Source organism: Vidua macroura, chromosome 2, assembly GCF_024509145.1.
Source record: "Vidua macroura isolate BioBank_ID:100142 chromosome 2, ASM2450914v1, whole genome shotgun sequence".
Taxonomy (NCBI): Eukaryota; Metazoa; Chordata; class Aves; order Passeriformes; family Viduidae; genus Vidua; species Vidua macroura.
This window is the reverse complement of record NC_071572.1, coordinates 11,051,500-11,075,012: the sequence shown is the minus strand read 5'-3', so window position 1 is coordinate 11,075,012 and position 23,513 is coordinate 11,051,500. Positions and strand designations below refer to the sequence as shown.

At 41.3% G+C, this 23,513-nt stretch overlaps 2 protein-coding genes and 1 pseudogene across 7 annotated transcripts in view; 1 reads left to right on the top strand and 2 right to left on the bottom strand.

Annotated features, from left to right (window-relative positions):
• Positions 1-21,536, top strand: part of GK (glycerol kinase) — a 62,792-nt gene extending 41,256 nt beyond the window's left edge. Inside the window, exon 19 of one of the 2 annotated variants that reach the window (XM_053971937.1) lies at positions 21,456-21,536. In XM_053971937.1, coding sequence (XP_053827912.1) covers positions 21,456-21,496 — 41 coding nt within the window. In that variant the 3' untranslated portion in view covers positions 21,497-21,536. Of the gene's footprint in view, positions 1-2,038; positions 2,096-21,455 lie in introns of those variants that run through there. The other variant, XM_053971938.1, reaches the window with a different exon arrangement.
• Positions 4,464-5,401, bottom strand: LOC128804296 (pre-mRNA-splicing factor 38A-like; annotated as a pseudogene).
• TAB3 (TGF-beta activated kinase 1 (MAP3K7) binding protein 3) overlaps positions 18,097-23,513 on the bottom strand; it is a 43,489-nt gene continuing 38,072 nt past the window's right edge. For all 5 annotated transcript variants that reach the window (XM_053971928.1, XM_053971931.1, XM_053971932.1 and 2 more), the window contains one exon: positions 18,097-22,662. In XM_053971928.1, the coding sequence (XP_053827903.1) occupies positions 22,514-22,662 (149 nt within the window). In that variant the 3' untranslated portion in view covers positions 18,097-22,513. The remainder of the gene's footprint in view (positions 22,663-23,513) is intronic.

Sequence of the window (23,513 nt, the reverse complement as noted above, 5' to 3'; positions counted from 1 at the left end):
CAATTTATAAACTGAAATATAAACAAAACTAAACAGAACAAAATATGTCCACATGGTAATGGAAAGTTCTGCTTTGAATCTGAAGCTTTTGATTGATTAAAATTTTAAAGCACAAATTGTATTTTCTGAACAGAGGAGCTTTCTTAATCACATTTTGCTTTTGCTGAACAGTACCATCTGTTTATAATTTAAGAAAAGACACTTGTTGACTGTGTTAATTTCTCAAGAAAGCTTAATTCACTTATAATTAAGGGTGCTCACTTGGCAGTTTGGCGAACAGAAGTCCTTTGTTTATTCACAAAGCCAGCCATGTGCAGGCAGCACACTAAGTCTTGCTCTCTTACTCTCGTGCATCACATACCCAAGCAGATTCTTGCTGCCAATTAAATCTGGGCCATCGTTTTGGGCAGAGGATGTGTGGTGGGATTACAGTTTGTCCCTGTGTAGGTCCTTTTGGATGGATACAGAAGAGTGTTTAACACCATCGTCAGTGGGTGGGCAAACACCTCTGGCTTTGTGTCAGTACCCCGTGGCTGGATCTCTCAGGCAACAGCCTGGCATCATCTTGGATCCCATCCACTCACCTTCCTCCATTCATTTCTCTTCTCTTCATTCACTGACTGTTCTGGTATAGGCACACCCTGTTTAAATGACTCAAGACTAAGAGCAGTGGGACCAGCAGCTTGCCCTAAACTCGTGCCCAATGTGCACCACAAGCTGGTACTTTGGGAGGACTTCAGCATCTCTGAGGAATTATTTTGGACCTTCAAAGGCAGCAAGGCTCTAGGCCACACCAGGATTCTTTTGCTCAGGCCTGTCATCCTCTAACAAAAGGACCTAAAGGACCTAAACAGACAGGTGTAGTCTGATCAAAGACCAAGTCCTTGGCCAGGATGGCAGCCACAGGCAGGTCCCACTCAGCCATTCTCATCACGTCAGCTTTGTCCAGATGACATTTAGAAACCTGCCAGGGTCTTTGACAAAAATAGAGCCCATTTAAAAATCCAGAGTACTGCAATTGCTCAGGTTTATCAAATTTACCAAATAAATTACATAAAGGAATAGACTTAAAGCACTACAAAAGTTTTAATTAAAATTTATTTCAGTGCGTAAAAAGAAACCACCAACTTTTATAATTCAATCTTGGCAAAAGGATTTTAATGCAAATACCAGTGCATTAATTGTGTAAAGCTATTCAATATGGCTTTCTCTGCTGCTTTGCTGATAGAGTAGGAAAGAAGGATGAAAACACCAAGCCAAAACCTCTCTGCACAGGAGTGGATATTAGTCACTTCAAATTCTTTCCTGTTTAACTGAAGGCATTAGCTTAACTTTCAGAGGGAGAAAAGTAATATTCTCAGTGGTGAAAAACAGCTGGGTATCATTAATGGCTTGAAAGTGGAGGTGGTGCTTTCAGCACTTCCATTTCACTTCCTCCTCCCTTCTGCCTCCTTTTCAGAGCCATAGCTTTATTTTCCCTGTTCTCACTTAACTGACTCCCAGTTACAGCTTTCTGGCAAAATGAAGCTGGATTTTTGGAGGTTTCCTTCTATATCTTGTGAAGCAAGGCACGGGTGCGTAATATTCAACAGATTTGCTTTTCCTCTGGGTTGTTTCTTTTGTTGTCTGAACCACCTCACAAAAAATGTGAGAGAAGCTTTCCTATGTCACATGTGCTCAAATCCCCTCACTCCTGACTCCTGCACAAGTGGAGCTGTAACTTTGATATCCAAAGGACAGATTTTTATTATGTTCCCTCTTTTTCCATCAATGACTCTTGCCTCCATAGTGGTGGCTGCAGCCCCCTGTGCATTCTGCTCTGGAGAGTCCTTGTTCTCTCCTTGACCTGCCCCAAAGCCACAGCTGGAGCACAAGGTAGGCTGTGTGCTGCACATCCAAGGGGACATTTTCAACCTCTTATGCCAAATCTGTTCATCTTCCTTTTTGTAATGCATTGGCAGGAGGAAGGACAAATAGAAATGGTTTTTTATGTGGCCTAGTCTCTACCTCTACTACTTTTTTTTGCTTGTCTTTGCAGATAAAGAAATTTTGATGGTTTCTGAGAAATAAGAAAGGGAAAGGTTCTGCATTTTGCAGCAGCTGCTGCTGCTTGTTGCTATCCCCAGGAAGGAGTTGTTGTCAAGCAAAGAGGAATTTATTTGGAGCAGTTCAATAGCTGAAGACCAGATTTTGCAGGGTTAGCTCCAGTCAGAGACAGAATGCCATCACTAAGGATATGTCTGAAAAAGGTCACAAAACAGAAGAATTGTCAGCCTGTGTCTATTTGTTCCCTCCTATGGCCAGGATCCAGTGTTATCTGGATATTGCTGTACAGTCTTATATTAAAGATGAACTTCCCTGTTCTCCTATACTCCTCCACCTGATACATGCTTTTCTCCTGATTACTGCTCATTCCTTTGGCAATTGGAGACCCTGCTGCCCTTTGTTTCATGTGTGAGGAAAAGCCCTGGTGGCACTCCTGAATGATCAATAAATGAGTCACAGCCTGTGGCATTTAATTTTTTTGCAGCTGTGCCCCAAACAGGTTTCAGTGATACAACTGTGTGGGGGTGGATGTTCTTCACTGCCACCAGCTCCTCTGTTACTGCCAGCCTTTAATTGGTGAGGAAAGTCATGAGGTCTCAGCACTGCCCCAGGGATGGAGCATTTACCAAACGAGGTAGGTGCATATCCCAAGGAGCACAGGCAGGATAAAGGGTTTATTCCTTTCCTCCAGGGAACTACAACTGGTTTCTCAGCCACTGAGGTTTTGATTTTCTACTTTCTCCTTCCCTAAGGATCACTTTTCCACTTAAGAGGATTACCCTTGTTAACTTTAATTATTTTAATACTAGTTTCTCAGTGCTTAGAGTTCTGGATTAAAGGTATCAGTTGCAGGTATAGTTATGTGTACATGTATGTATTTTATAGTTTCTCCTTTTCACCTCTTTTCAAGCTTCAAGGAGAAGATAAATATATTTTTCAAATCATGTAGTGTTTGTGTTGTTGGACTTGGCAGCATGTTTATGTCCTCTAATTGGACTTTGGAAGACAGCTCTCAGATAGAAGGTCTGTTGGGTATCAAGGGATTATCTTCTCTTTATGTAACATTTCTTTTTCTCTGTGATGTAGTGTGAGTATGTCAGGATTATTCTACTTGAAGTTTATTATTTTTCCATTGCCTCCCTTTGTGAAGTGTTGAAAGAAAATCTTACAGTTATAGTACTTCATGCAGTTGTAATATGTCAAATAGGTGATTTTTATTTTTGATTCCCTTTTAAAATTAAATTGTATTTTTTGCTTTTTAGGATTTGATCTGTAACGATGAATCATTGAAAAATTATAGTTTGATTTTTTTTTTTCTGGTGGGGGCACAGGAAAGTGAATACAGCAGTTCCTTATTAGAATGTAAGAAGTTCACAAATTATTCTAAAATCAAAATGTGAGTAGGTGGATGAATACATAAACTCCTGGCAATTATTGTGCTTTCCAGACTGCATGGTGGGACTTGTATTATTTATATTCTGTCACAGATCTATTACCTACTAACTGTGATGAGCCATCAGCTGCAGATTAACTTTTGAGCCAGTGTGCTTTTCCTTGTGTGATCACTTGGTTTCAAAATAGCCTTCATTCTCTTCCTGCTGCTCCTGATGGGGCTAATGAGCAAAGCTTGTCTAAAATACCCCAAATGCAGTTAAAACCCCAGAATTTAATTGCTGGTTAGAAAAAAACTTTTGCTGAGAACATTTCTATTCCAAGCCCTGAATAGTCATTTAGAATCACACGAGTGATGTTTACATAGCTCCTTTGGGATAAATATTTTAAAGTGGGCTGTTGATTGAATCTCTAAATGTCTTTGGGGATTGCTCAGGTCTTCTTTGCTCATGAGCAACCAAATTTATGTGTGAATAACTTATTTGCTCGTTTTCAAGCACTGGAACTTCATTAGAGCAAGTGGGAATAAGTAAGGAGGTTTTGGGGATGTGGGCGCGTGCCTAGGTTTTGACTGGGCCATGAGTAGATCTAATGAAATGTTTACCCCGGTAGTTACCAACACTAGGAATTGGGATCAAGACAGGATGTTTTCTCCTTATTTTCCTCAGCAGTAAGAGCACTTTGGCAGTGCCCAAGAACATCTTTTTTCTCCTTCCTATAAATGTGCTGGTTCGAAAGTAAACCAGGGGAGAAATGGACCCCACACAAATACCTTGAGAGAGATTTCAGGTCAGCGTTACAATACAATAGAGTTACAATAAATGCAATTGATACAGAAAAGCTGGCTTAAACCCACAAAGTCAGAGTACAGCCTGGCACCCTGTTGAGCAGGGTGAGAGTGGTGGTCACAGTCCAATTAAGCAGTCTTGGTGAAAGCAGTCGTCCTGTAGAAGGACTGGTTCTCCTGTGGAGGTTTGGGTCCTCATTTGGATCTGTCCAGTGGTGGCTGTTCCAAGTCCCCAAAGCACCCAGATTATACATGGTCAGATTCAGGCAGGAAGGTTCAGTACCTGGTCAGGGAATGTCACAATGGAACGTGTCTGTGACTGCGACGATGTGCTGGAGATTTGGATCTTGATCTGTGCTGCCTCTCCAGGATCTGCTCTGGTGCCATCTCAGGCTTTTGCTGCGATGCCTCTCCCGGCACAGTGAGGGGTTCTTCTCTTTGGAGAGCAGCTGTGCCTTCCTGCAGACCTGCTCCAGCTCCATCTGCACTGCCCCACCCAGATCTACTGCGTTTGTCCAGGTCTTTCTACCTTCTCCTGCAGTGATCTGGAGATGGGATTCATTCCAGCTTTTCATCTGTTTCTTCCTCTTCCTCACTAGATTCTGCATCATCCATGTCTTCTTCCAGAGCACTAGCACGAGGCTGGAGTTGCTCAGCCCTTTCCAGAACGTACCATTTCTGCAGTCGAGGCAGGATGATATCACATGCACGTTCTTCATGGAGCAGCTCATCAATAAATTCATCCATGTGCATCTGCTCACATCCCCCTTTTCTGTTCTGGCATTTTATTCTCCAACAGTCATTGTTCCGTGGTTCCAGGTACCTGCAGCCATCGATGGCAGTGCCTGTCAGCCTCATGTACAGCTCTCCAAGCATTCGGACGTACTTGAAGCCCTCGTTCTTTACGAACTCCACGATGATGCCCTTCTCGGGCCAGATCTGCAGCATCTTCAGCATCAGGCATAAGAAGGGCATGGGTTTAATGCTCCCTCTGTAGACACCCCCCATGTACTTGAGCTCCATGGCCTTGTCCAGCACCAGCTCAGCCTTGAGGCCAAAACACTCCTCCTTCCAGTACTTGGGCTTGTAGATGTGGCTGCAGATGATCTTCTCCACCAGGTCCTGCAGGCTGGTGCCATGGATGTTGTGTGTGTCCTTCACTGTGGGGTTGGCCATGGTGGGTGCTGGGACAGCCCCGCTCACAGCAGCTCCAACTCTGCTCCCCTTCCTTGAGGGGCTGCCTGCCTTCCTCCTCCTCCTCCTCAGTCCCTGTGCAGACCTTGGCTTTCCTCCTCAGAACAGGGGCAACTGCTACTGGGTTAGGCTGTCCTGGCTCAGTGATGGATTGTGTGGATGTGGTACCTGCTGGTTTTTTTTTTTTTTTTTTCCTTTTCCCTCTGGCTTGGCTGGTTTGAAAGTAAGCCAGCAGGAGAAATGGTGGTCAGGGTGGTGGCTGCAATGGCTGCAGTCTTGTCAAAAGCAGTGGTGCTCTTGTGGAAGGTCTGGTCCTCCTCTGGATCTGTCCAGTGGTGGCTGCTCCAAATCCCCAAAGTGCCCAGATTATATATGGTCAATTTCAGGCAGGAAGGTTCAGTGTCTCCCCCAGGGCAGGGAATTTCACAGTGGAATGATGTAATCCTGTGAGTCACAGGATATTCTGGGGACTCCCTGATGGCCTCGGTGGTTACAGCTGCCCAGTGGGACCCTTGAGCCATTCCGGGCCATTGGCAGAGATAAGCCCCTTGGGCTGGGCAGCTGAATCAGTTTGTGAAGACAAAGAAACGCTGCCCTGCCGCAGGGTTTGCCCCTTTCCCTTTTCTGACACCCTGCTCGCAGCCCGGGGGGCCGGCTGTGCCCCGGGCAGCTGCTGAGAGCGACCACTGGGAGTTCATCAGGGATAATGCAGCCATAATGGTAGAGCCGTAGTTTGGTTACACCCCAGCTGTAACCCAGCACACGGAACAATAGATAAAGTGCGGAGAGTGGAAGTGGAAGTGATAAGAATAATCCACTGGAGGTTTTAGGAGCTCTGTTCCCAGGAAATCCCGTGCAGTGGCCACGGGCACAAGACTTGCTGTGTGGCTTTTGTGCAGCCCTGGGGTCACCCCTGGCTGCCAAGACTGCGGAGCTGCTGAGCAGGGCTGACCCTGGTGGCACTTCCCACTGCCTGGCACCAGTGCCCACTCATCCTACAGGCTTCAGCAGGCTGGGGAGTGTCCCTGGTGGGGGTGTGTGCACATCCCATTCCACCTCTGCTTCAGGTGTCTTGGCAAAGCAGAGCTGAGGGTTGCTGGCGGGAGGATGATGATGGTCTGGTGCCTGAAATGAAGAAGAAGCTGTCAATCCCTCACCGCAGTCACCCTTTCTGCCTGGCATGGACCTCCCACAACAGTGGTGCACACAGGATTTACCCTGCTCCTGCCCAAGCATGAGCCTCAAACAATGCTACAAATTCTGCATTTACTGGACAACAGTTCTAGTCTTATATTAATTTGCTCAGGGAATTTTTTTTTCTTGTTGTGTTCTTAGTAAATACAACTCAGGAAGAGTCTTACTTTGATTTTAAGAGGAAGAAAGTTATTAGCTTTTCAGCCTGGATAAGAAAAGGATCAGGGAGACTTCAGTGTGGCATCCCAGTGGCTTAAGTGGGCTTATGAAAAGGAGAGGGAGGAACTTTTTATATGGGGACAGAGCAACAGGACAAAGGACAATAGTTTTAAAGTGAAAAAAGGCAGGTTTAGAGCAGATGTTAGGAAGAAATTGTTCACTGTGAGGGTGGTGAGGCACTGGCACAGGTTGCAGAGAGGAACTGTGGGTGCCACATCCCTGGAAGTGTCCAAGGCCAGGCTGGATGGGGCCCTGAGCAACCCGAGATAGTGAGTGGCATCTCTGCCCAGGGCAGGGGAGCTGGAAGTGGATGACCTGTAAGGCCCCTTCCAACCTAAACCATTCTATGATTCTATGACTGTAAATTCTACAAGATACATCAAAGATTTCCTGACAATTTATAAACTCCTTTCCTCCAGCTCTGAAGCATTGATGCATCTTTTCTATGGAATGAAGCTGGAGTTTAAAGCAAAGTCATCTGTTTGTTGGTATCTGCTACTGCATCTCTATCTGAAATTTGATTTTGCAACTAAACAAAACTATTGATGCCATTTGATAGCTTAAGAACCTCATTAAAAAGCCTATAAAGGACTAGTTTATCATTATTTACAATTTAATCATGCTTTAAGATAAATAAATATCTGTAAATCAAAAGATGTCTAGTTCATTACTTTCATTGTATTTCACATTGTGCTTTTCCCATCTTTTAGCTGAAGGACAGGAAAGGATTTTAGTTTTCCCTGACAGTGCATTTTTTCTTTAATAACATATAAATGAAAAAAAAAATAATAATACCCAGGACAAAGTGCTGGATGTAATAGCTCTGATCCAGGGAAATGTCTTCATTCAGAAAAGGATTTTAACTGTATTTTAACATTATCATCATCTTCAGTGAGAAAGAAGTAGGTGTGTGTTTCCAGAATAAAAAATCAGCTTTGAACAATGCTTAGTCCTTCTCCCCAGGAGGGACAGGAGGTCTCAGTTCCTTGATGAATGAGAACAATGAATATGCAGATCCAGTGCAGCAGCCTCTTAAGTCCTTTCAGGAGACCAGGTAAAAATAGACAGATCAAATAGAAGCAGGGGAAATCTCAGTGTGTATCTCACATCACTGGCTCTTTGAAATACAGAGGCCCTGAAGCAAAGTGAAACCAGTAAATGTAAGGACAGGATGGCAAAACTGGAGTAAGAATTTTCAGGGGAAAAAAAAAAGAAAAGTTTGAAGTTTGAAAAAGTAATAAATGTTTCATTACCTTAAATTCTGAAAAGAGTTTAATCAATAATGGGAAAGGTACCAAAAATTTCTGTATCTCAGTATTGATTTTTATGCTATATTTATCCTTTGAAAGGCACAAGAAGGTCACTACTGAATCAGATAGAAGAGTCTTGAAAAGCTGAGGACTTCTATCACCCTCAAAAGCTACATATTTGCCACTCAAGATCACAGTGAACATTTATTTTTGGAAAACCATTAGTTCCTCGTAGTATGTAAGGGAGAACAGTCCTGGCTGTCAGATAGGAAGCCTGATGTTTCTGTTGCTGTCTGTGAGGGCTCATACATCATCCTTTCTGTTTGAAAAGAAGATTATTTTTCTAGCCTAACAAATAATTTATTAATTTACTTTGGCTTTTCAGTTAATCATTACCCAGCATTGCACCATTAGCAGATTTGTGACCCTCTTTATTACAATTTTATGTAAAACCCATGGCATTTACATGTTGGACTTTTTATAAATAAACTCTGGACTAACCAGAGGCTCTGTAAAAGAAAACAAATACTGTCCCGATGGTTAAAGATTTCCCCCTCCCCTGAGGAAACTTGACAGGCTCTGCATTTGTGTGAGGATTTTCAGGGCTTGGACTGTTCACTCCTGGTTTCCCACATGGATCCTCCTGCCAAAGGACAATGTGCAGCCCTGTTGTAGCAGCAGTAGCCAAAATGCCCGTTGTGCAATGTTTATTTTACAACTTCTCTTTATTAGCTCGCCAGCCAGTCTTCTGTTTAATTACAGTTTAAACTTAAGTGCTTGAAAAAAACCAAACAACTCTATTCCTTTTTCAGTATCTCATTTCAGTGCCCTCTCTGCTTTATCAGTACGTTTTCTTAGCCCTTTTTTTTTTTCTATTGCTTCATAAGGAAGACAATATTTTCTTTGAATATTAAACATACAGTAAAGAACAAGGAAATCTCCAAGTTATGGATCTCATTATGCTTTTACAACTTCATTTCAGTTTTTCCTCTAGTAGCCTACCAAGGTCATGATAAACTGCTCCAGGTAACCCTTTTTCCTCAACAGAGATTAAATGATTGTGTTGGGGTAAAAAAGGAGAATTGTTTAGGGAATGATAAATTAGCACCACGACAGTTCATAATAAATTTCCTGGAAAAGCTGACTCTGTGAATGAGATTAAGGGGAATGTGCTGTGAAGGGCTGAGCAGCACCACAGTGGGTCAGACCCCAACTCTTCTTGGCTGCACCTGGTGAGGCACCAGCAAACAGCTGCACCTGGATCCTGTGAGTAAAGCAAGACTAAACTGGTTAAATTAATTCTGTGTTATTTTGGGAAGTTGTGAAGATCAGAAAAAAAGAAAAGAAATAAAACCCCAATGCCCCAAAACCCCTGCCCCCCATTGGTTCTTTTTTGCAGGTAAAAGATGATGGATGTTAAAAATAGCATGGTGTCTATAATTTATTCAGTTGTTTTTATTTCAGGTTTTGGTGCCCCAGTTAATAGATATGGTATTCAGGCTTTCTTTGAAAAAATAATTTCAAACTTTCCCTGCAGATAGGGATTATTTGACAAGGGCTTTGTGCTGAGAGTCTGCCTTAATAATTCTGTAAGCTGCAGTAAAAGAGAGTTACAGTGAACCTGAAACTCAATCCCAGCATTTTTTATATTCTTCCAGTGTCTAATGTCTGTAATTTAGATAGAATCTGCTCTGAAGATTTTTCTTTCTCTTTGTGAAAAAAATGCTTCTTTTGCTCTTTTAATCAGACAATTGCTTCCTCTTGTATTATTGACAGGTTTTGCCAGACGAAGTGGGGAAAATTTGGGTTGCACAGTTTCATTTCTTCTCAATTTTGAAAGATGTGATTATTTCTGTTGATATTTTTCTAAAGATTATAGGTCTTCAGGTAGAGAGCTTTAAACAGTAATTATTCCTGTCAGCATGAAAGGGGGAATAAATGGACCTGTAGGTATTTGCTATTTGCATTGATGACATTCAGCCTTGTTCTAAATGTCTTGTCATTGTGTTTACAAGACAAAGTAACCTCTGTGTTTTGGCACCAAATTTTGCTGCCTTTCTTAATGTACTCAGTCCAAGCTGTCAAAACAGTAACAAATAGAATGAAAAGGAAGCACTGAAATCTGTAGAAGACGTAGACAAAAAAACTCTTTTTCTTATTGAAAAGAGAACTGAGCACATGAACCAAAGAGACTTTTTCCATTAATGCTCTTCCCTGAATTTCCATTATTGAAAAGGTGCTTTAGTGCTGAAAATCAGAACTTGCATTAATATTAGAGCTGATTTATTCCATATTTTCCTGCAAAATAAAATTGGCTTCTATAAATAAATAGACCTGTGTGTTCAGGCTAATGCCCTTTTACTCTGTGTTGTAATCTCTGTAAATGGTGCAGTTCAGATATTCCAGGAATGCACACAGAACATTGACTGCTGGTCACTGTGCTCCTTGCATTCTCATAAATATTCCTGTAAAGAACCTTAGGAGTTGTCACACATCCAAATCAGCACTAGGCAGCTCTCAGTAAATGTTTTGCTTGTGTTCTAAGGTTTTTCAGGCAGAACTACATGAATATCCTAAATTCAGATATCTTCAGCTAACATGAGACAAAATACTATTAAAACCTGTGAGACTGTTGTTTTATTTACCCCAAGGCTCTAATTTAGGGCACTAATATGGGGGGCATGCCTGTGACAAACTGGATTCCTGCAGAAGTTTTGGAGGGAGGCAGATTTTTTTATTTCCCTTTGTAGCTTGGTTTTGAAACATTCTCCTTGTACCTTACCCTAAGAATTTTAATGAAATCAATTTTGTGCAGGAGGCTCTGTTTCAATGTGAAAAATGCCATTGCAGGTTTGGTACTGAAGACATGATTTCTTGTGAGCATAAACTCATGCACTAATAAAGTAATAGTTCAAACTGGGGCTGCTCTACACAGGCTCAGTCCCAGCAACTTCACAGCTGGTTTTGGCTGAGTTGATGCATATCCAGTGTGGGGGATAACTCAGTTTGAATGGACTGAAGGCAAACATCTTTTACCTTGCTCTTCTGTATTTCTTAAGACTTTCCATCTACCTATTTTATAGAAAATGGTAATGAAAAATGCTAATGACCAGCTAGGCATATTTTATCTGTCCACAGAGGGGGTCATGTTTTCTTCTTCCTCAGTATATTAATATTGGCAATTTGTTTGTTTCTAGTTTTGATGTAGGAAAGGATGGTTTCCTTTATTCTCAAGGCTTGTAGTATAATGAACCTTTTCTTTAACCAGTTAACATACGTAAATCATAAGGAACTGGACTTGGATGACCCTTGTGGGTCCCTTCCAACTCAGGATATTCTATGATTCTGTAATTCTATAAAGTAGTTAATTCACATTATATTGGCACTTTCTAAAGTGGATTTTTCTAATAGCACCTAGAAGTTGATGTAGGTGTTTTTAACCATGAACTATGACTTGTCCCCAATTATTTCCTCCAGCAGCTGCCCAAGAGCTTGTACTGAGATGAAGATTGTACAGTATTAATTTTGGTGCACAGGACTGATCAGGAAAGCAGTGATGGTGTTTTCTGGCAGGGTGCCCAATGCCATGGCTGGGGTCACACCGGGGTGTGACAGGTTTGGGCTCAGCTCCTGGTGAGTGACACTGGGCCAGTGCAGTGTTTGTTCCTGTGGTTCTCCCCTTCCAGGGGGGCAGCAGCAACACTCTGCTGCTGACAGAGGATGTTGTGGGAATGCACTGGATTCAATGCTGTCCTCTTGAAATCAGCTGCTGAGCTGCTCAAAAATAGCTTCCTTCCCTTGTTTTGTCAGGAAAGTACTTCATTATCCCAGCTCAGGATTAATGGAGCTCTTTGATGAGTCTGCTTGGTAGAGAGGGAAAGAAAAGCTTTCCAGGCATTCCTTTGGCTTATGGCTTATCTCAGCTTTAACAAGTGACACAGCAGCAGGCGCTGACCTCCAGAGAAGGGTGCTCAGCGTGTTTGTACTTGGTAATTTTCCTGCCTCTAGCAAAGGACTGATGATATCAGCAGGTTTGCTCAGCACAGGGGCTGTGCATGTGGATCTTCATGAAACTCAGTAAAACTGACCACTAAGCCCCTGAAAGACACCCCCCTGAGAGCCCCATACCTACAGCCTGTTCCTGAATCTAAATTTATTCCATGACATGATCAACGTGCACTTTGTCATATTCCAGAAATTTACCCTTGTATTATGTGGTTTTGCCAGGATTTGGAATGGAAAGCTTTGGCTGAGTGGCAGCCTTGGTGTTACAAGCAAATATTGGTAACTGCCTTAGCAGTGGCTGGGCCTGGCTCACAGATTAATGCCCACTGCAGTCTCAGAGCCTGAGAACACAAACAATATACACATTATAAGCACCAGAAGTCAATTCCCAGAAGGCAAAATGTTAGTTTCTCTGCAGTTAGAACTGAACAAGAAGTTAAGAAGCTCAGTTGCTGTATCCTCCTTTCCCTGACTTTCAGGCTCTTACACAAACATTGCAATGATCAGATTTCTTTACCAATTTTACCCTTTACCAATTTTTCCAGGCCATTTTGGCTTATTTGGATGCAGGATCAAGTGTTTGGGTGCAAGTAGAAGTGCTGATTGCTTTTAGACACCTTCAGAAGCCGGGGGATGCTGCAGAGCAGATTGTATGAGTTCATCTCTGGGGCTTCAATTCCTTTAAATTACTTTTTCCAGGTAAATCTCTGGACACCTGCAAGCCCTTCCCAGTTCAAGAAGTCTTACTGACAGTTCTTAGGTCCTGCAGCTCACTGTGGACACTGACATGTCAGTAGAAATGGTTCAAAACTGCACTAGGGGAGATTTAGACTGGACATTAAGAAGCATTTCTTTACTGAAAAGGTGGTCAAAACCTGGACCGGGCTTCCTGGAGAGGTGGTGGATGCCCCAGGGCTGTCGGTGTTTCACACTTTGGACAATGCTCAAAACAATGTGCTTTATCCTGCTCAGCTCTGAGGTGGTCAATTCAGCGTATGCAAGTGATCAGCCCCTCTGGGATCAGCTCCAAGATACCACTAAAGGGGATTATTTTCTATTTGTGTACACATATCTGAACTCCCAAACATCCTGCTAGCAGGGCAGGTAAAGATCAGGTAAAACTATCAGTATATTTTTATCAGATGAAAAGAAACCCAAAACATATATGAGTACCCATCTTATTGCTCATGTCATGGATACTCCCTTTGTACAGAACTTTTCTTTCTTTGTTAAAGCCAGTGATTCAACCCCAGTGGAACAGCACCACAGCAATTGCAAAACTCTGTATATTGGAAAGTGAGAAACAAAAGAAAAAATTACCTTGGAGAGGCCTGTGCATCACACAATGTAAATTGAGACTAATTCATATTGGTTTTGCTTTCAAAATCTGTCAGGCATGATAAAACTGATGGATGCAGATCAGGTTTTAACTGCTCCCATGGCCACAGAGCTGGAGATCTTACCTCCTACTCCTCCCGTTTCTCCTCCTGGGAGGAACAGGGCACTGTTTCAGTGCTCAAGTAATGCCGTTCTTCTTTGTAGGGAATGTCTGAAATCTTAGAAAAGGGCTTTGGGATTAACCTGTCAGAAATCCTGCACTACTGCAGTGTGGGAATAAATGTGACTTGAAGACTAAGAAGTTTGTCTTGAAGGAGTTTTAGATTTTACCAACATCTTCTCCTGTCAAAGCTGATGAGCAAAACCAAATCATATAGATTTAATGCTACTAGTGCACCTTTCAGAATTAGTGCAGCACATCTGGCAGCCTTACCTTAAAAAAAAAAAAAATCAAAAAATAAGGAAAAAGAAAAAAAGCAATAGGGTTTTCAGTGAAGGTGTGACATTTAGGGCCTTAATCTAGATTACATCTCTCTGTACAGCACATGAAGGGGCCTAATCTGCTGCAGCCTTTTCATTATTGATATTTGAAATGGTGGCAAACTGAACATACCACTTGGTAGAATGTTTATGTTGGTACATTCCTGAGACTCATCCCTGAGCTAATGAACTGCATTGTGCTGTGCATCCCCTCAAGTAGAAAAGAGGAAATCAGAGAGAAAATTAGGCTGTTTAGAAGCTATTTATTTATTACAAAATAATATTGAAAGCATCATTTATATTTTATCTGACCCTTTTTCATGACTTTTGGGAAGAGGACAATAAGGGCATAGTGACAATAATGGCAAACTTGGTGATCAAGTGCCCCCCCCAGCATGTTTGCAGATGACACCAAACAGTGATGCAGGAGTGATGCACATGAAAGATATGAGAGCATCCAGAGGGACCTGGACAAGCTTGAGAAATGGGACCATGGGAATCTCATGCAGTTTAACAAGACCAAGGGCTGGTGCAGCACCTGCCTGGGCAATCCCAGGCAGCAGTACAGACTGGGGGAAGAGCTCACTGAGAGCAGTGCTGAGAAAAGGACTTGGGAGAGCTGCTGGATCAGAGGCTGGCCTTCAGCTGGCCAGGGGCACTTGTAGCCCAGAAAACAAATGGTGTCCTGTGCTGTCAAAGAGGAGTGGCCAGCAAGTCCAGGGAACTGATTGCTTCCCTCTACTCCGCTTTCATAAGACCCACCTGTAAAGATAACCACTACCAGCAGAAGTTAATCCCAATGTCAGTATTTAATGTAAATAACTACACCAAAGTACCAACACATCTTTCTCTTGATGTTCCTCACTATCACCTTACTTTTCTCACACCTGAATACTGAATATTATTAATAAAAATAGCAACTGGGTGTAGTTCTTCACAAATCCTGTCACTAAACTCTTAAATCTCCACAGTTTCAAAAGGAGCAGTTCAGACTTGCCCCAAAATCAGAGACAGAGAAGCAGATGCTCTGAGAAGTGACCAGGACCATGAGAGGAGCCCATGTTTGAGGGTGCTGGGATTTCTGAATCCTAATGGCACAGCACAAGTGTTGACCTCTTCCTGTAAGAAAGTGGCATGACAGGTGTATCACACACATCTAGGTCACACACATGTGTGTCTGTCACAGGGCAGTGACCCACAGGAGCCTGGAGAGGCCTCTGCCTGCAACTGGCAAAGGCAGGTAGAAACATTTGACAGTTGAAAAAGAACATGCCCTTATAATGATCTGAACTTCTGCAGAAGCTAAAAAAACCCAGACAAGACAGAACTGGTATCTGGGAGACAGTAAGTTATTCCTCTGGATATGGAAGAGGTCCCTCATTTGTCAGGGCAGAGAATTTCTTTCAAAAAAGTTTCCTTTCTAGAACAAATTTAATGCCAGAATTTGTGAGCTGGAAAAAGAGCAAAGTGGTTATCTTTCACTTCCAGTTTTAAGGAACAGCTTTGAAAACTACTGGGAAACCTTTACATACTCTGCATTTATTGCTGCAATAAACTCGCTTTCATTTTTAAAGCCAAGCACCACCATGTGGGAATTCCACACACTTGGTGGTTTTCATAGCTCATGAAAACATCTGTATTTCCCTCCTTGGTGCAGAGATGATTCCAGTCTCACCCAGGATACTTAAATAGTGTAGCCATATTTAGTGTAACCCGCTGCTACTGCTGTGCTCCCATGGGATGATGCTCACAGCAGATCCTACACAGGTGGGAGCACACAAACACAGCCAGCGAGGATGCCCTGGCATCAAAAAAGATAAAAGATATCTGGTTTATGAACAATCAGTTTTGAGACAAATGGAGGTTGGGGGAAATGTAAAATCAGCTACCTGGAACAGCAACCAAGCCATGAGGCTTCAAGATCTGTGGTGATGAAAGTCACCCAAGGCTCTCCACCATCACAAATCTCACCATGAAGCAAAGCAAGACACATACAGAAACTTAATTGGAGGGAAGGATTCACAAGCTCTCATAAAGCACAAGTTCTCCACATTTTCTCAGACCCTGCTGACTCCCATCACCCACCTGGAAAGTGTGTTTGTGTCACTCTCCCTGTCCCTTGTGGTCAGGGGGCTCCTCCACGTGGATCCAACTGTGGGCAGTCACACCAGGCACTCTCCAGCACACAGGGTATTGCCAAAAGCCACTTCTGTCTTGCAAAATCATTAGATTTCACTGAATGGCTCAAAAGTAGAGTAATAATTTCAGGTGAAATAAAACATAATCCCCCAAGCCTGAAATGTGCAAGACTGGGCCAGGATGCTTTAGAACAATCCAGCAGAGAGCCACTGAGAATTTGGGATGAATATTTGAGCTGTGACTATTCTATCACTGCAACCAATGCCAGAACTTGGCACCAATTACAGAACACACTGTTGGGCTGTACCAGTCTGGAATCAGAATATCACATTCAAACCTATGGAAAATTTCCCCACCTTTTTTTCCTGAAGTATTCCGTATTTTCCCTAAACTTCTTTTCCTAAAACTCTTCCAAAAAATTAAGAAGCCTTTAGTCAAAAGCAAAGCAGCACCTGCATTGCACATCTTTCATTCCCAGGCTTTGTGGCTTAGTTTCTAAAGCAGTAATGGAATCATATTGACTTCATTTTTAAGTAAACCTGGCAGGAGATATTTTGTTAACTTCAAGAAGGAAGAAGGGACAATGAATTTGTAGCTTCAAAATGGAGCTTGCAAAAGCAGTGAATATGTGCAAGGTTCCAAGTCTTGTGTATCTGGAAAATTACCTGCAGAGGTGGTGGTTTATTTTTTTTTGTTTGTTTGTTTGTTTTGTTTTGTTTAACTCAATACATTACTGTTTTCTAGGGAAACAGAATATTTTCTGAAGCAGTGTTGCCCCCGAAAAAGGCTTTGGCAGGTCTGGCCTGGCTCTACTGTCAAACTAGAACATGTCATAATCACAGACCCTCCAGCTAAAAATTAATAAAGCCCCTTCTTTAACAACTTCACAAGGTTTCCATAAAAATTCAGGCAGCCCACTGAGTATGTAACACTTTGAGTCCAGCCATTCAGACAAAATCAGGTATCAACCACCTCCTTCAAAAAAGTGCATTTCCAACCAGAGACAGTGCAATAAAGAATACACAGCACCTACCCATCACAGCATGGACTACACTACGTTCCAGGAATATTTACCAGACCACAGGACAAACTATCTCTCAAAAGAGCCACACGTTTAAGACCCAGTTCACTGCGGCCAAAACCAAGTTATTCTGAGGAATTAATCAACCAGTTTTATGCAATTCAGGCAGATCTGCCTCCTCATGACTGCAGGGAAACAATAAAAAATGGTGAGCACTTGTTAGACTGGTGTCTTTTGGCTCTGCATGGTCTCCATTAGCACAATACACTTTACAGGCATCTCAACTTTTGTATGTTTTTTTTTTTTTTATCAGTTTCGACTGCAATGATTTCTGAAGTGAAAAAAATCAAATGCTTAATTAAAATACAAATATCTCCTGAGACTGTGATAAAGTAAACAAAGGCAAAAGGAATGCAGAATGAAATTCTTACCCATGTTTCCTGACTGAAGCACAGCAATTTGTGAGCAGGAAGGTGCTGAAGGACCTTCAGTGTGTGTGACCAGAACCCGGCAGGGGCACAGCTCTGGAGCTCCTGAGCGGTGGGGAGCTGATGCCATGGAGAACACAGCCCTAGAAAGTGCCTGCACTCGCATTTGTGCACTTCTACCTCTCCACCCTCTCCCAGAGCAGTGCTTTTCCAACAGGTCAGAGCAGCAGAGGGACTCCTGTGGTGCTACAGCAGGTAAAGCTGCCCTTGGTAACAACCTTCTGTCCAAAGTTAGGGAGAAGTGCTGAGACCAACCTCACACTCTGAACATGCTATGTCCCATTTCCACACCAGAAGCTGCACAGAATATCCATCATCTAAATGGGATTCCTGCTCATTCACATTCATGGGAACAGGATTTGGACCCAGTTCAATATTCAGCAAATGCCTAATGATCACCAAAACAGAAACTCCAAAAGCCCTGAAACAAACTTGCTATAGCTACAGGTCCAAGTGGGAGACCAGAAACAATCAGGCTATGAAGGCCAAAAAGGCTGTACTTTAAAAATGTTTCCTACTACATACAAGAACAAATGCAGGATGTGATGTTTGCTTAGTTTTATTAATTTATTTTTGCAGGAATCTGCAACTTGGAGTATGCACTTTCTGGAGGTACCATGCATGCATAGCCTCTGAATGCTTTTATACAATTTCATCTCTTAGTAATAAGTTCATTCACAGCATACACAAATCTAGAATGTAGACACCATATATACAGGATTAAACAAGATCGTGTCTTCTTTTTTAATGAAAAAATTTAACAGGGTTTCACACAGCAGGAAGTATGGATTAGATACACTGGTGCCACCATAAATAAATAAGTTTCAAGAATACAGTCTTTTAAAATTGGTTTCAAAGATACTGGAAATCCAGGGTTATAATATTGCATTAACTCCATTGATTTCTGATTATTCCAAGAAAAAATATTTGCATTTATGGACATATACAGCAATGAAAACCCCAACTGAAGAAATGTGGCAAACTCAGTCATGTCTGGGTTCATGTAAGATTGACTTTTTGAAATGAAAACAAATGCAGCTGCACACAGAGACAGTACTGACTGTGAGATGTGATATCTGTGCATGTCTTCCTTCCTTGTGGGATTTGGAGTCACTGCAGTACAGAGCACATCAATTCTGTGGTACCAAATTGGCTGTTGAATTGTTTATGTCCAACCATCCACTTATCATCAGGATAGTTATGTTCACATTCTAGGGTACACCACTGGATTTTAAAAGAACTATTATCCTGATAAAAAGTTTGTTTTTAACATATTTAATATTCTCACATTCTTTTTAAAAACATTCTTTATTGTTTTTATTTTGTCCCCATTTCAACTCAAGTATTTCTATTTCAGTTTCAAGGGATTTTACAATCAATATTAAATGTAGAAGTATTTAGAAATTGAAAAAGTATTTAGAAATTGAAGTGAGAGATGTATAGCTGGGAGAGATAAAGTAACTGAGAGAAAAGCTGGGTTTAAAAAAAAAAAAAAACAAACGTGATTCAGTAGCATATCATAATCAGAAAGTACTGAGACCAGCTCTTTTAAGAATTATTACACCTTTTCACCACACCTCCCATTTTTCAAGGGAAACACACACATACCACAGACACACAGATACACAATTCAATCTGATCTAAGACTACATTTTACAAAGTACTTCCTTTCCTTTTCCTTTCCCACCCCCTTCCTCTTCACCCAAACAGGACTAATAATTACATCAAATTAAAAGTAGATCCAAAGTTCAGGATTTCTTTTGGTTTACTATGTTCTGAATAATTTTCCACAAGCCCCACTCTAAATAAACTCTTAAAGAACTACAGTAGTATCCTATAATTAAAGGGAATTCATCTTAATAGCACAGTAAATATAAAATAGGCTTTATATTCAATGAACAGTGAGATAATTTTGAATAACTGAATGTCCAAGTCAGTTACAATCTAGTAGCATGGTTGAGGGAAAGCACAGTCCTTAAGGAAAAAAGAAAACACAAGTAGTGCATTAACTCAACACAACAGCACCAGCATCCCAACATTCTCTCTCACACACACACACACAAGTTTTATACAATACAGTGCATTTTGTTGACAGCTGACATTAGGGTTTTATGTGCATTCAATAAATATTCCATAAACCAATCTTTTTGGTATAATCTACAATTCAGTTGGGGTTTGAATGGCATCACCTGCTTTCAGAAGCAAAATGGATCTTCCAATATTTGAAATACAATTATATACTAACAAACTAGAAATATTCAAGCACCATGTCAAGTCTTTACTATTAACGTTTGAGCAGGGGCATTTACAAGTAAAAGAATACAAAAGAAGGGTGTGGTGGTTTTCTTTGTTTGTACAAGCAACAAATGAGAGTAATTGAAAAAACCTAGTAAAGTCATTGGTACAAAGGACTTATTTTTCAATTTAATGGTGCTCACTCACTCTTCCAATGAGTATCTTGCTGTGGTGGCAGCCCTCCTTCTCTTCCTCTGGTGAAGCTGGGACTAAGATTTGCAAGTCTCCATGTAAGGTTATTGCAGTTCAGGACATTTTTGGACTGAATGCATATTTGCACCTCCTCCTTTGAAAGTAGCATCTATCCTGTCTGAAAATGGTACAACTGTATTTTCGCATGACACCCCTACTCTCATTTGCTGTCTGTCACTTCAGCTGCTATCTTTTTTGTAATTCCAGCAAAAACAAACGCTTCTAGAACTTCACCAGAAGTACAAAGGAACAGAAAATTTGAAATAATACAATGGCAAAGGCATCGGGATAGAAAAGCCATGAAGTTACTGGCATTGCTTGGAGTCATTTGTTATACAGCTGATAACAACAATGCTTCTGCTCATCTGTTTTCTAGTTCTCAGTTTTGTCAAATCTTCCACTGACATGCACAAAATTAATACCTGGCTTTTAATTTCAGCTGACAGTAACTGACAGTAACTTTCCTACCTCCTTCCACATGTGATGAGCTCTCCTCACAGCAGTGTAAATCACTAGGAAGGAAGGAAAACTGTCTCTGATGCCTTTGACTTAGTTTTGCTCATTAGTGGTACACACTGATTGCTGGAAATCCCTTAGCTTATTTTAAATTATCCTGAAGATTTAGTGCAAGAACATATTGAAAAATGCCAGATAAAATATTGGTTCATCGTCTAAGTTCAACAGTTTGGTTCTTACTGTTGTCTTTACAAACTGTGGGGAAAGAAGACACCAGATTGAGCAATGCAGTCAAGATGAGTTTTTCTCCACCCACCCCTTGCAAATGCTGCTTTATTTTAAATAAGGATTCAGACATATGATTGTTCTGCCACAGCTTAGCATGTTATCACACATTGAGTGAACTGTGGTAATTGACAATATGGATGTGGCTGCCATGAGCTAAGAACAACTTAAAATGAAGTAGTTTCAAACTCTCATGGTAAAGTTAATAGCAAATTTTGCTTTACCAAGTCAATTACCATAATTCTGCTGAAGTGCTTGGCTACATCTCTGAATTGTGATGAAGTTATACCATAAAAACTCAAATGCACTGTACCAGCCTCTGATCAGTACACAGAACACCCTACACAGTCACACAGTTGTGTCACAGAATCATTCAGCTGCCCAAACCCAAGTTCGATCTCAAAGTATCGAGTGCTTTATTCCAGCAGCCTGAAGCATTCAGACAAATTGAACATCACCTTTAGAATACAGTGTATCATAGGCAGATTAAGTACCAGTCGCACTTTTAATTGCAAGTCTTGTGTTCTTTAACCTATGACAAATATTTCCTGACCAATATAGAAAGAATGCAGTGTGTAATTCTTCAGGATCTGGCATCTGCTATTTTGTACAGGCTGGTTTATTAATAATGTGCAAATAAACCTTTACTGAAGAGCTGATTAATTATTTTTCAGCTAACTTTGATCTGGGGCACAAAGTACCTTCTGTGCTGTAAACACCATGAATTCTTCACAAATTGGAAGCTGAAAAGGCCTAAGGAACTGGGTACAAACTCTTCTCAAACACAACCATGGCTGAGCCCAAGTCTTCCAAATGGAATTTGGAGTAGCCTGTGTTTGGCATATCTCACTGTGCTGCTGCACAGCGCAGACTCAGAAGGTTGTACAGAAAAGCATCCTTTGCGCTTGGAAACACGACGGCCCAATGAAAGCATGCAGCAGGATTTTCATCTGCAACGTGGTAGAATTCATTCTCGGTTTATTACCAGTGTTGACACAGCCAGGTGGGCACTGTACAAGCAAACAGGATTGTAAAAAATTACCTCTGATTACACTCTCTGTAACACTCACACGGTTCCTCATTTAGTCACCTCAGGTCACTATTTCAAACAGCAATTTTTTGTAGACATAAGTTACCCTGAAAAAAAGCAGCAATTACAAATACCCTTCTCCTTGTTTTTTTTATACATTGCAAAATTTATCATTGCATTTACCTGTCTTCTTTTTCAGTAGCTTACAATCTAGAAGCACAGGGAGCCTTTGTTTTCCAGCTAGCTGTGGCCAGGTTAAGTCAGCTCTGGCTCTTCAGTTTTTCTGGTTAAGTGTAACACTTCACACCATTACTAAGAGTCCTATAATTTTCTTTTAAAAAACAGTAGTTTTGGGATGGTTGTTTTTAGAGCCACTAAGCAGTAACTAGAACCACAGGAATAAACACCAGTAGTTACTTGCTTTCCTGCATACATTCTTCTCAAAATTAATCCTTTTACATTTTCAGGTTTCATTTTCTGCTTTGCTCACAACAATGGGAAGGAATTTAACCCTTAATTCATTTATTTTCTAGTGTAGCAGAAGCAGAAACATCCTAACACATTACTCCCACCCCTTGCAGTATGAAGACTGTTGACTGGCAAAGGCCGGGCAGGTGGACTGAAAGGTTCCCCATGTTTCCTTCTCTTACAGCTGTTGGCTTGAGAGCCTGTGTTCAACCCAGTGCAGCCCCTTCCTGAATTTCAGGTGTATCGTGGCATTTCACACTGTTCACAGCGATTTAGTGCTGGGTGATTTAGAAAGGTGCAGCTACCACAATTCCATGGGGCCCCTTCAAAGTCTTCATCTCTTGGCTGAGTCCGTGGAGTCTGTTTCGAGCTGTTTTGATGCTCTAAAGAAAAGCCAAAAGAAAACATTTTATTTCAGAAGAGAACGATTAATACTCAAGACCACACTACTGGAAGGTCACCTATTTAAACAGACTATCTTAAAATGAACACAGAAGCCTTTTCCTAAAGCACTAATAATTCAGTTTGTGAAATCTGAATATTTGAAGTATTTCACTTCTGTAAAGAGACACTTAACTGTAACATCTTAAAACCAACAGAGAACTCATCCCTGTTAGGTCACTGATACTCCTAAAGGTTTAATAGCTTAAAGCATACAAGTTTCTTACTGGCACCACAGCACCATCCTGTTAAGGTTTACACACAGCAGTCCATTTCCAAATATTTAACTACAATAACCCTGCTTTACCTGAAGGGGAAAACTACTGCGAACTTAGCTGCTTCAAGCAGTCTGACATCAGACATATTATTTCTAGCATTAATTCAGGCTGCAAAAGAATACAATCTAAAAATAAAATGATGGGCCTATTCCAAAACAAGACAATTCTTCCTCATGCCTTTGAAGCAGGGATATATGTATGTGAATCAGCATTTAAGTCGATTTTCACTCATAAAATCAGTATGTATGCAAATCACACAATAGGCCTTAACCCACAGAAACACTCAGTTTTCCATGTCTCCTGACACCACCTCAACACCTCAGGTTATTTACTATAACCTTACTTACCTACTATAAGTAAGGAATACTCCCAGGATGTGGAAACAAATCACCTTAGAAAATGTTAATATTTATTAACATTAACACATACCTAGAAGGTATGGCTAGGATACCAACTACTAAACATCTGTGAACTCATGTCTAACAAAGGCCTGCAATTTGTAACTGCACACAAAG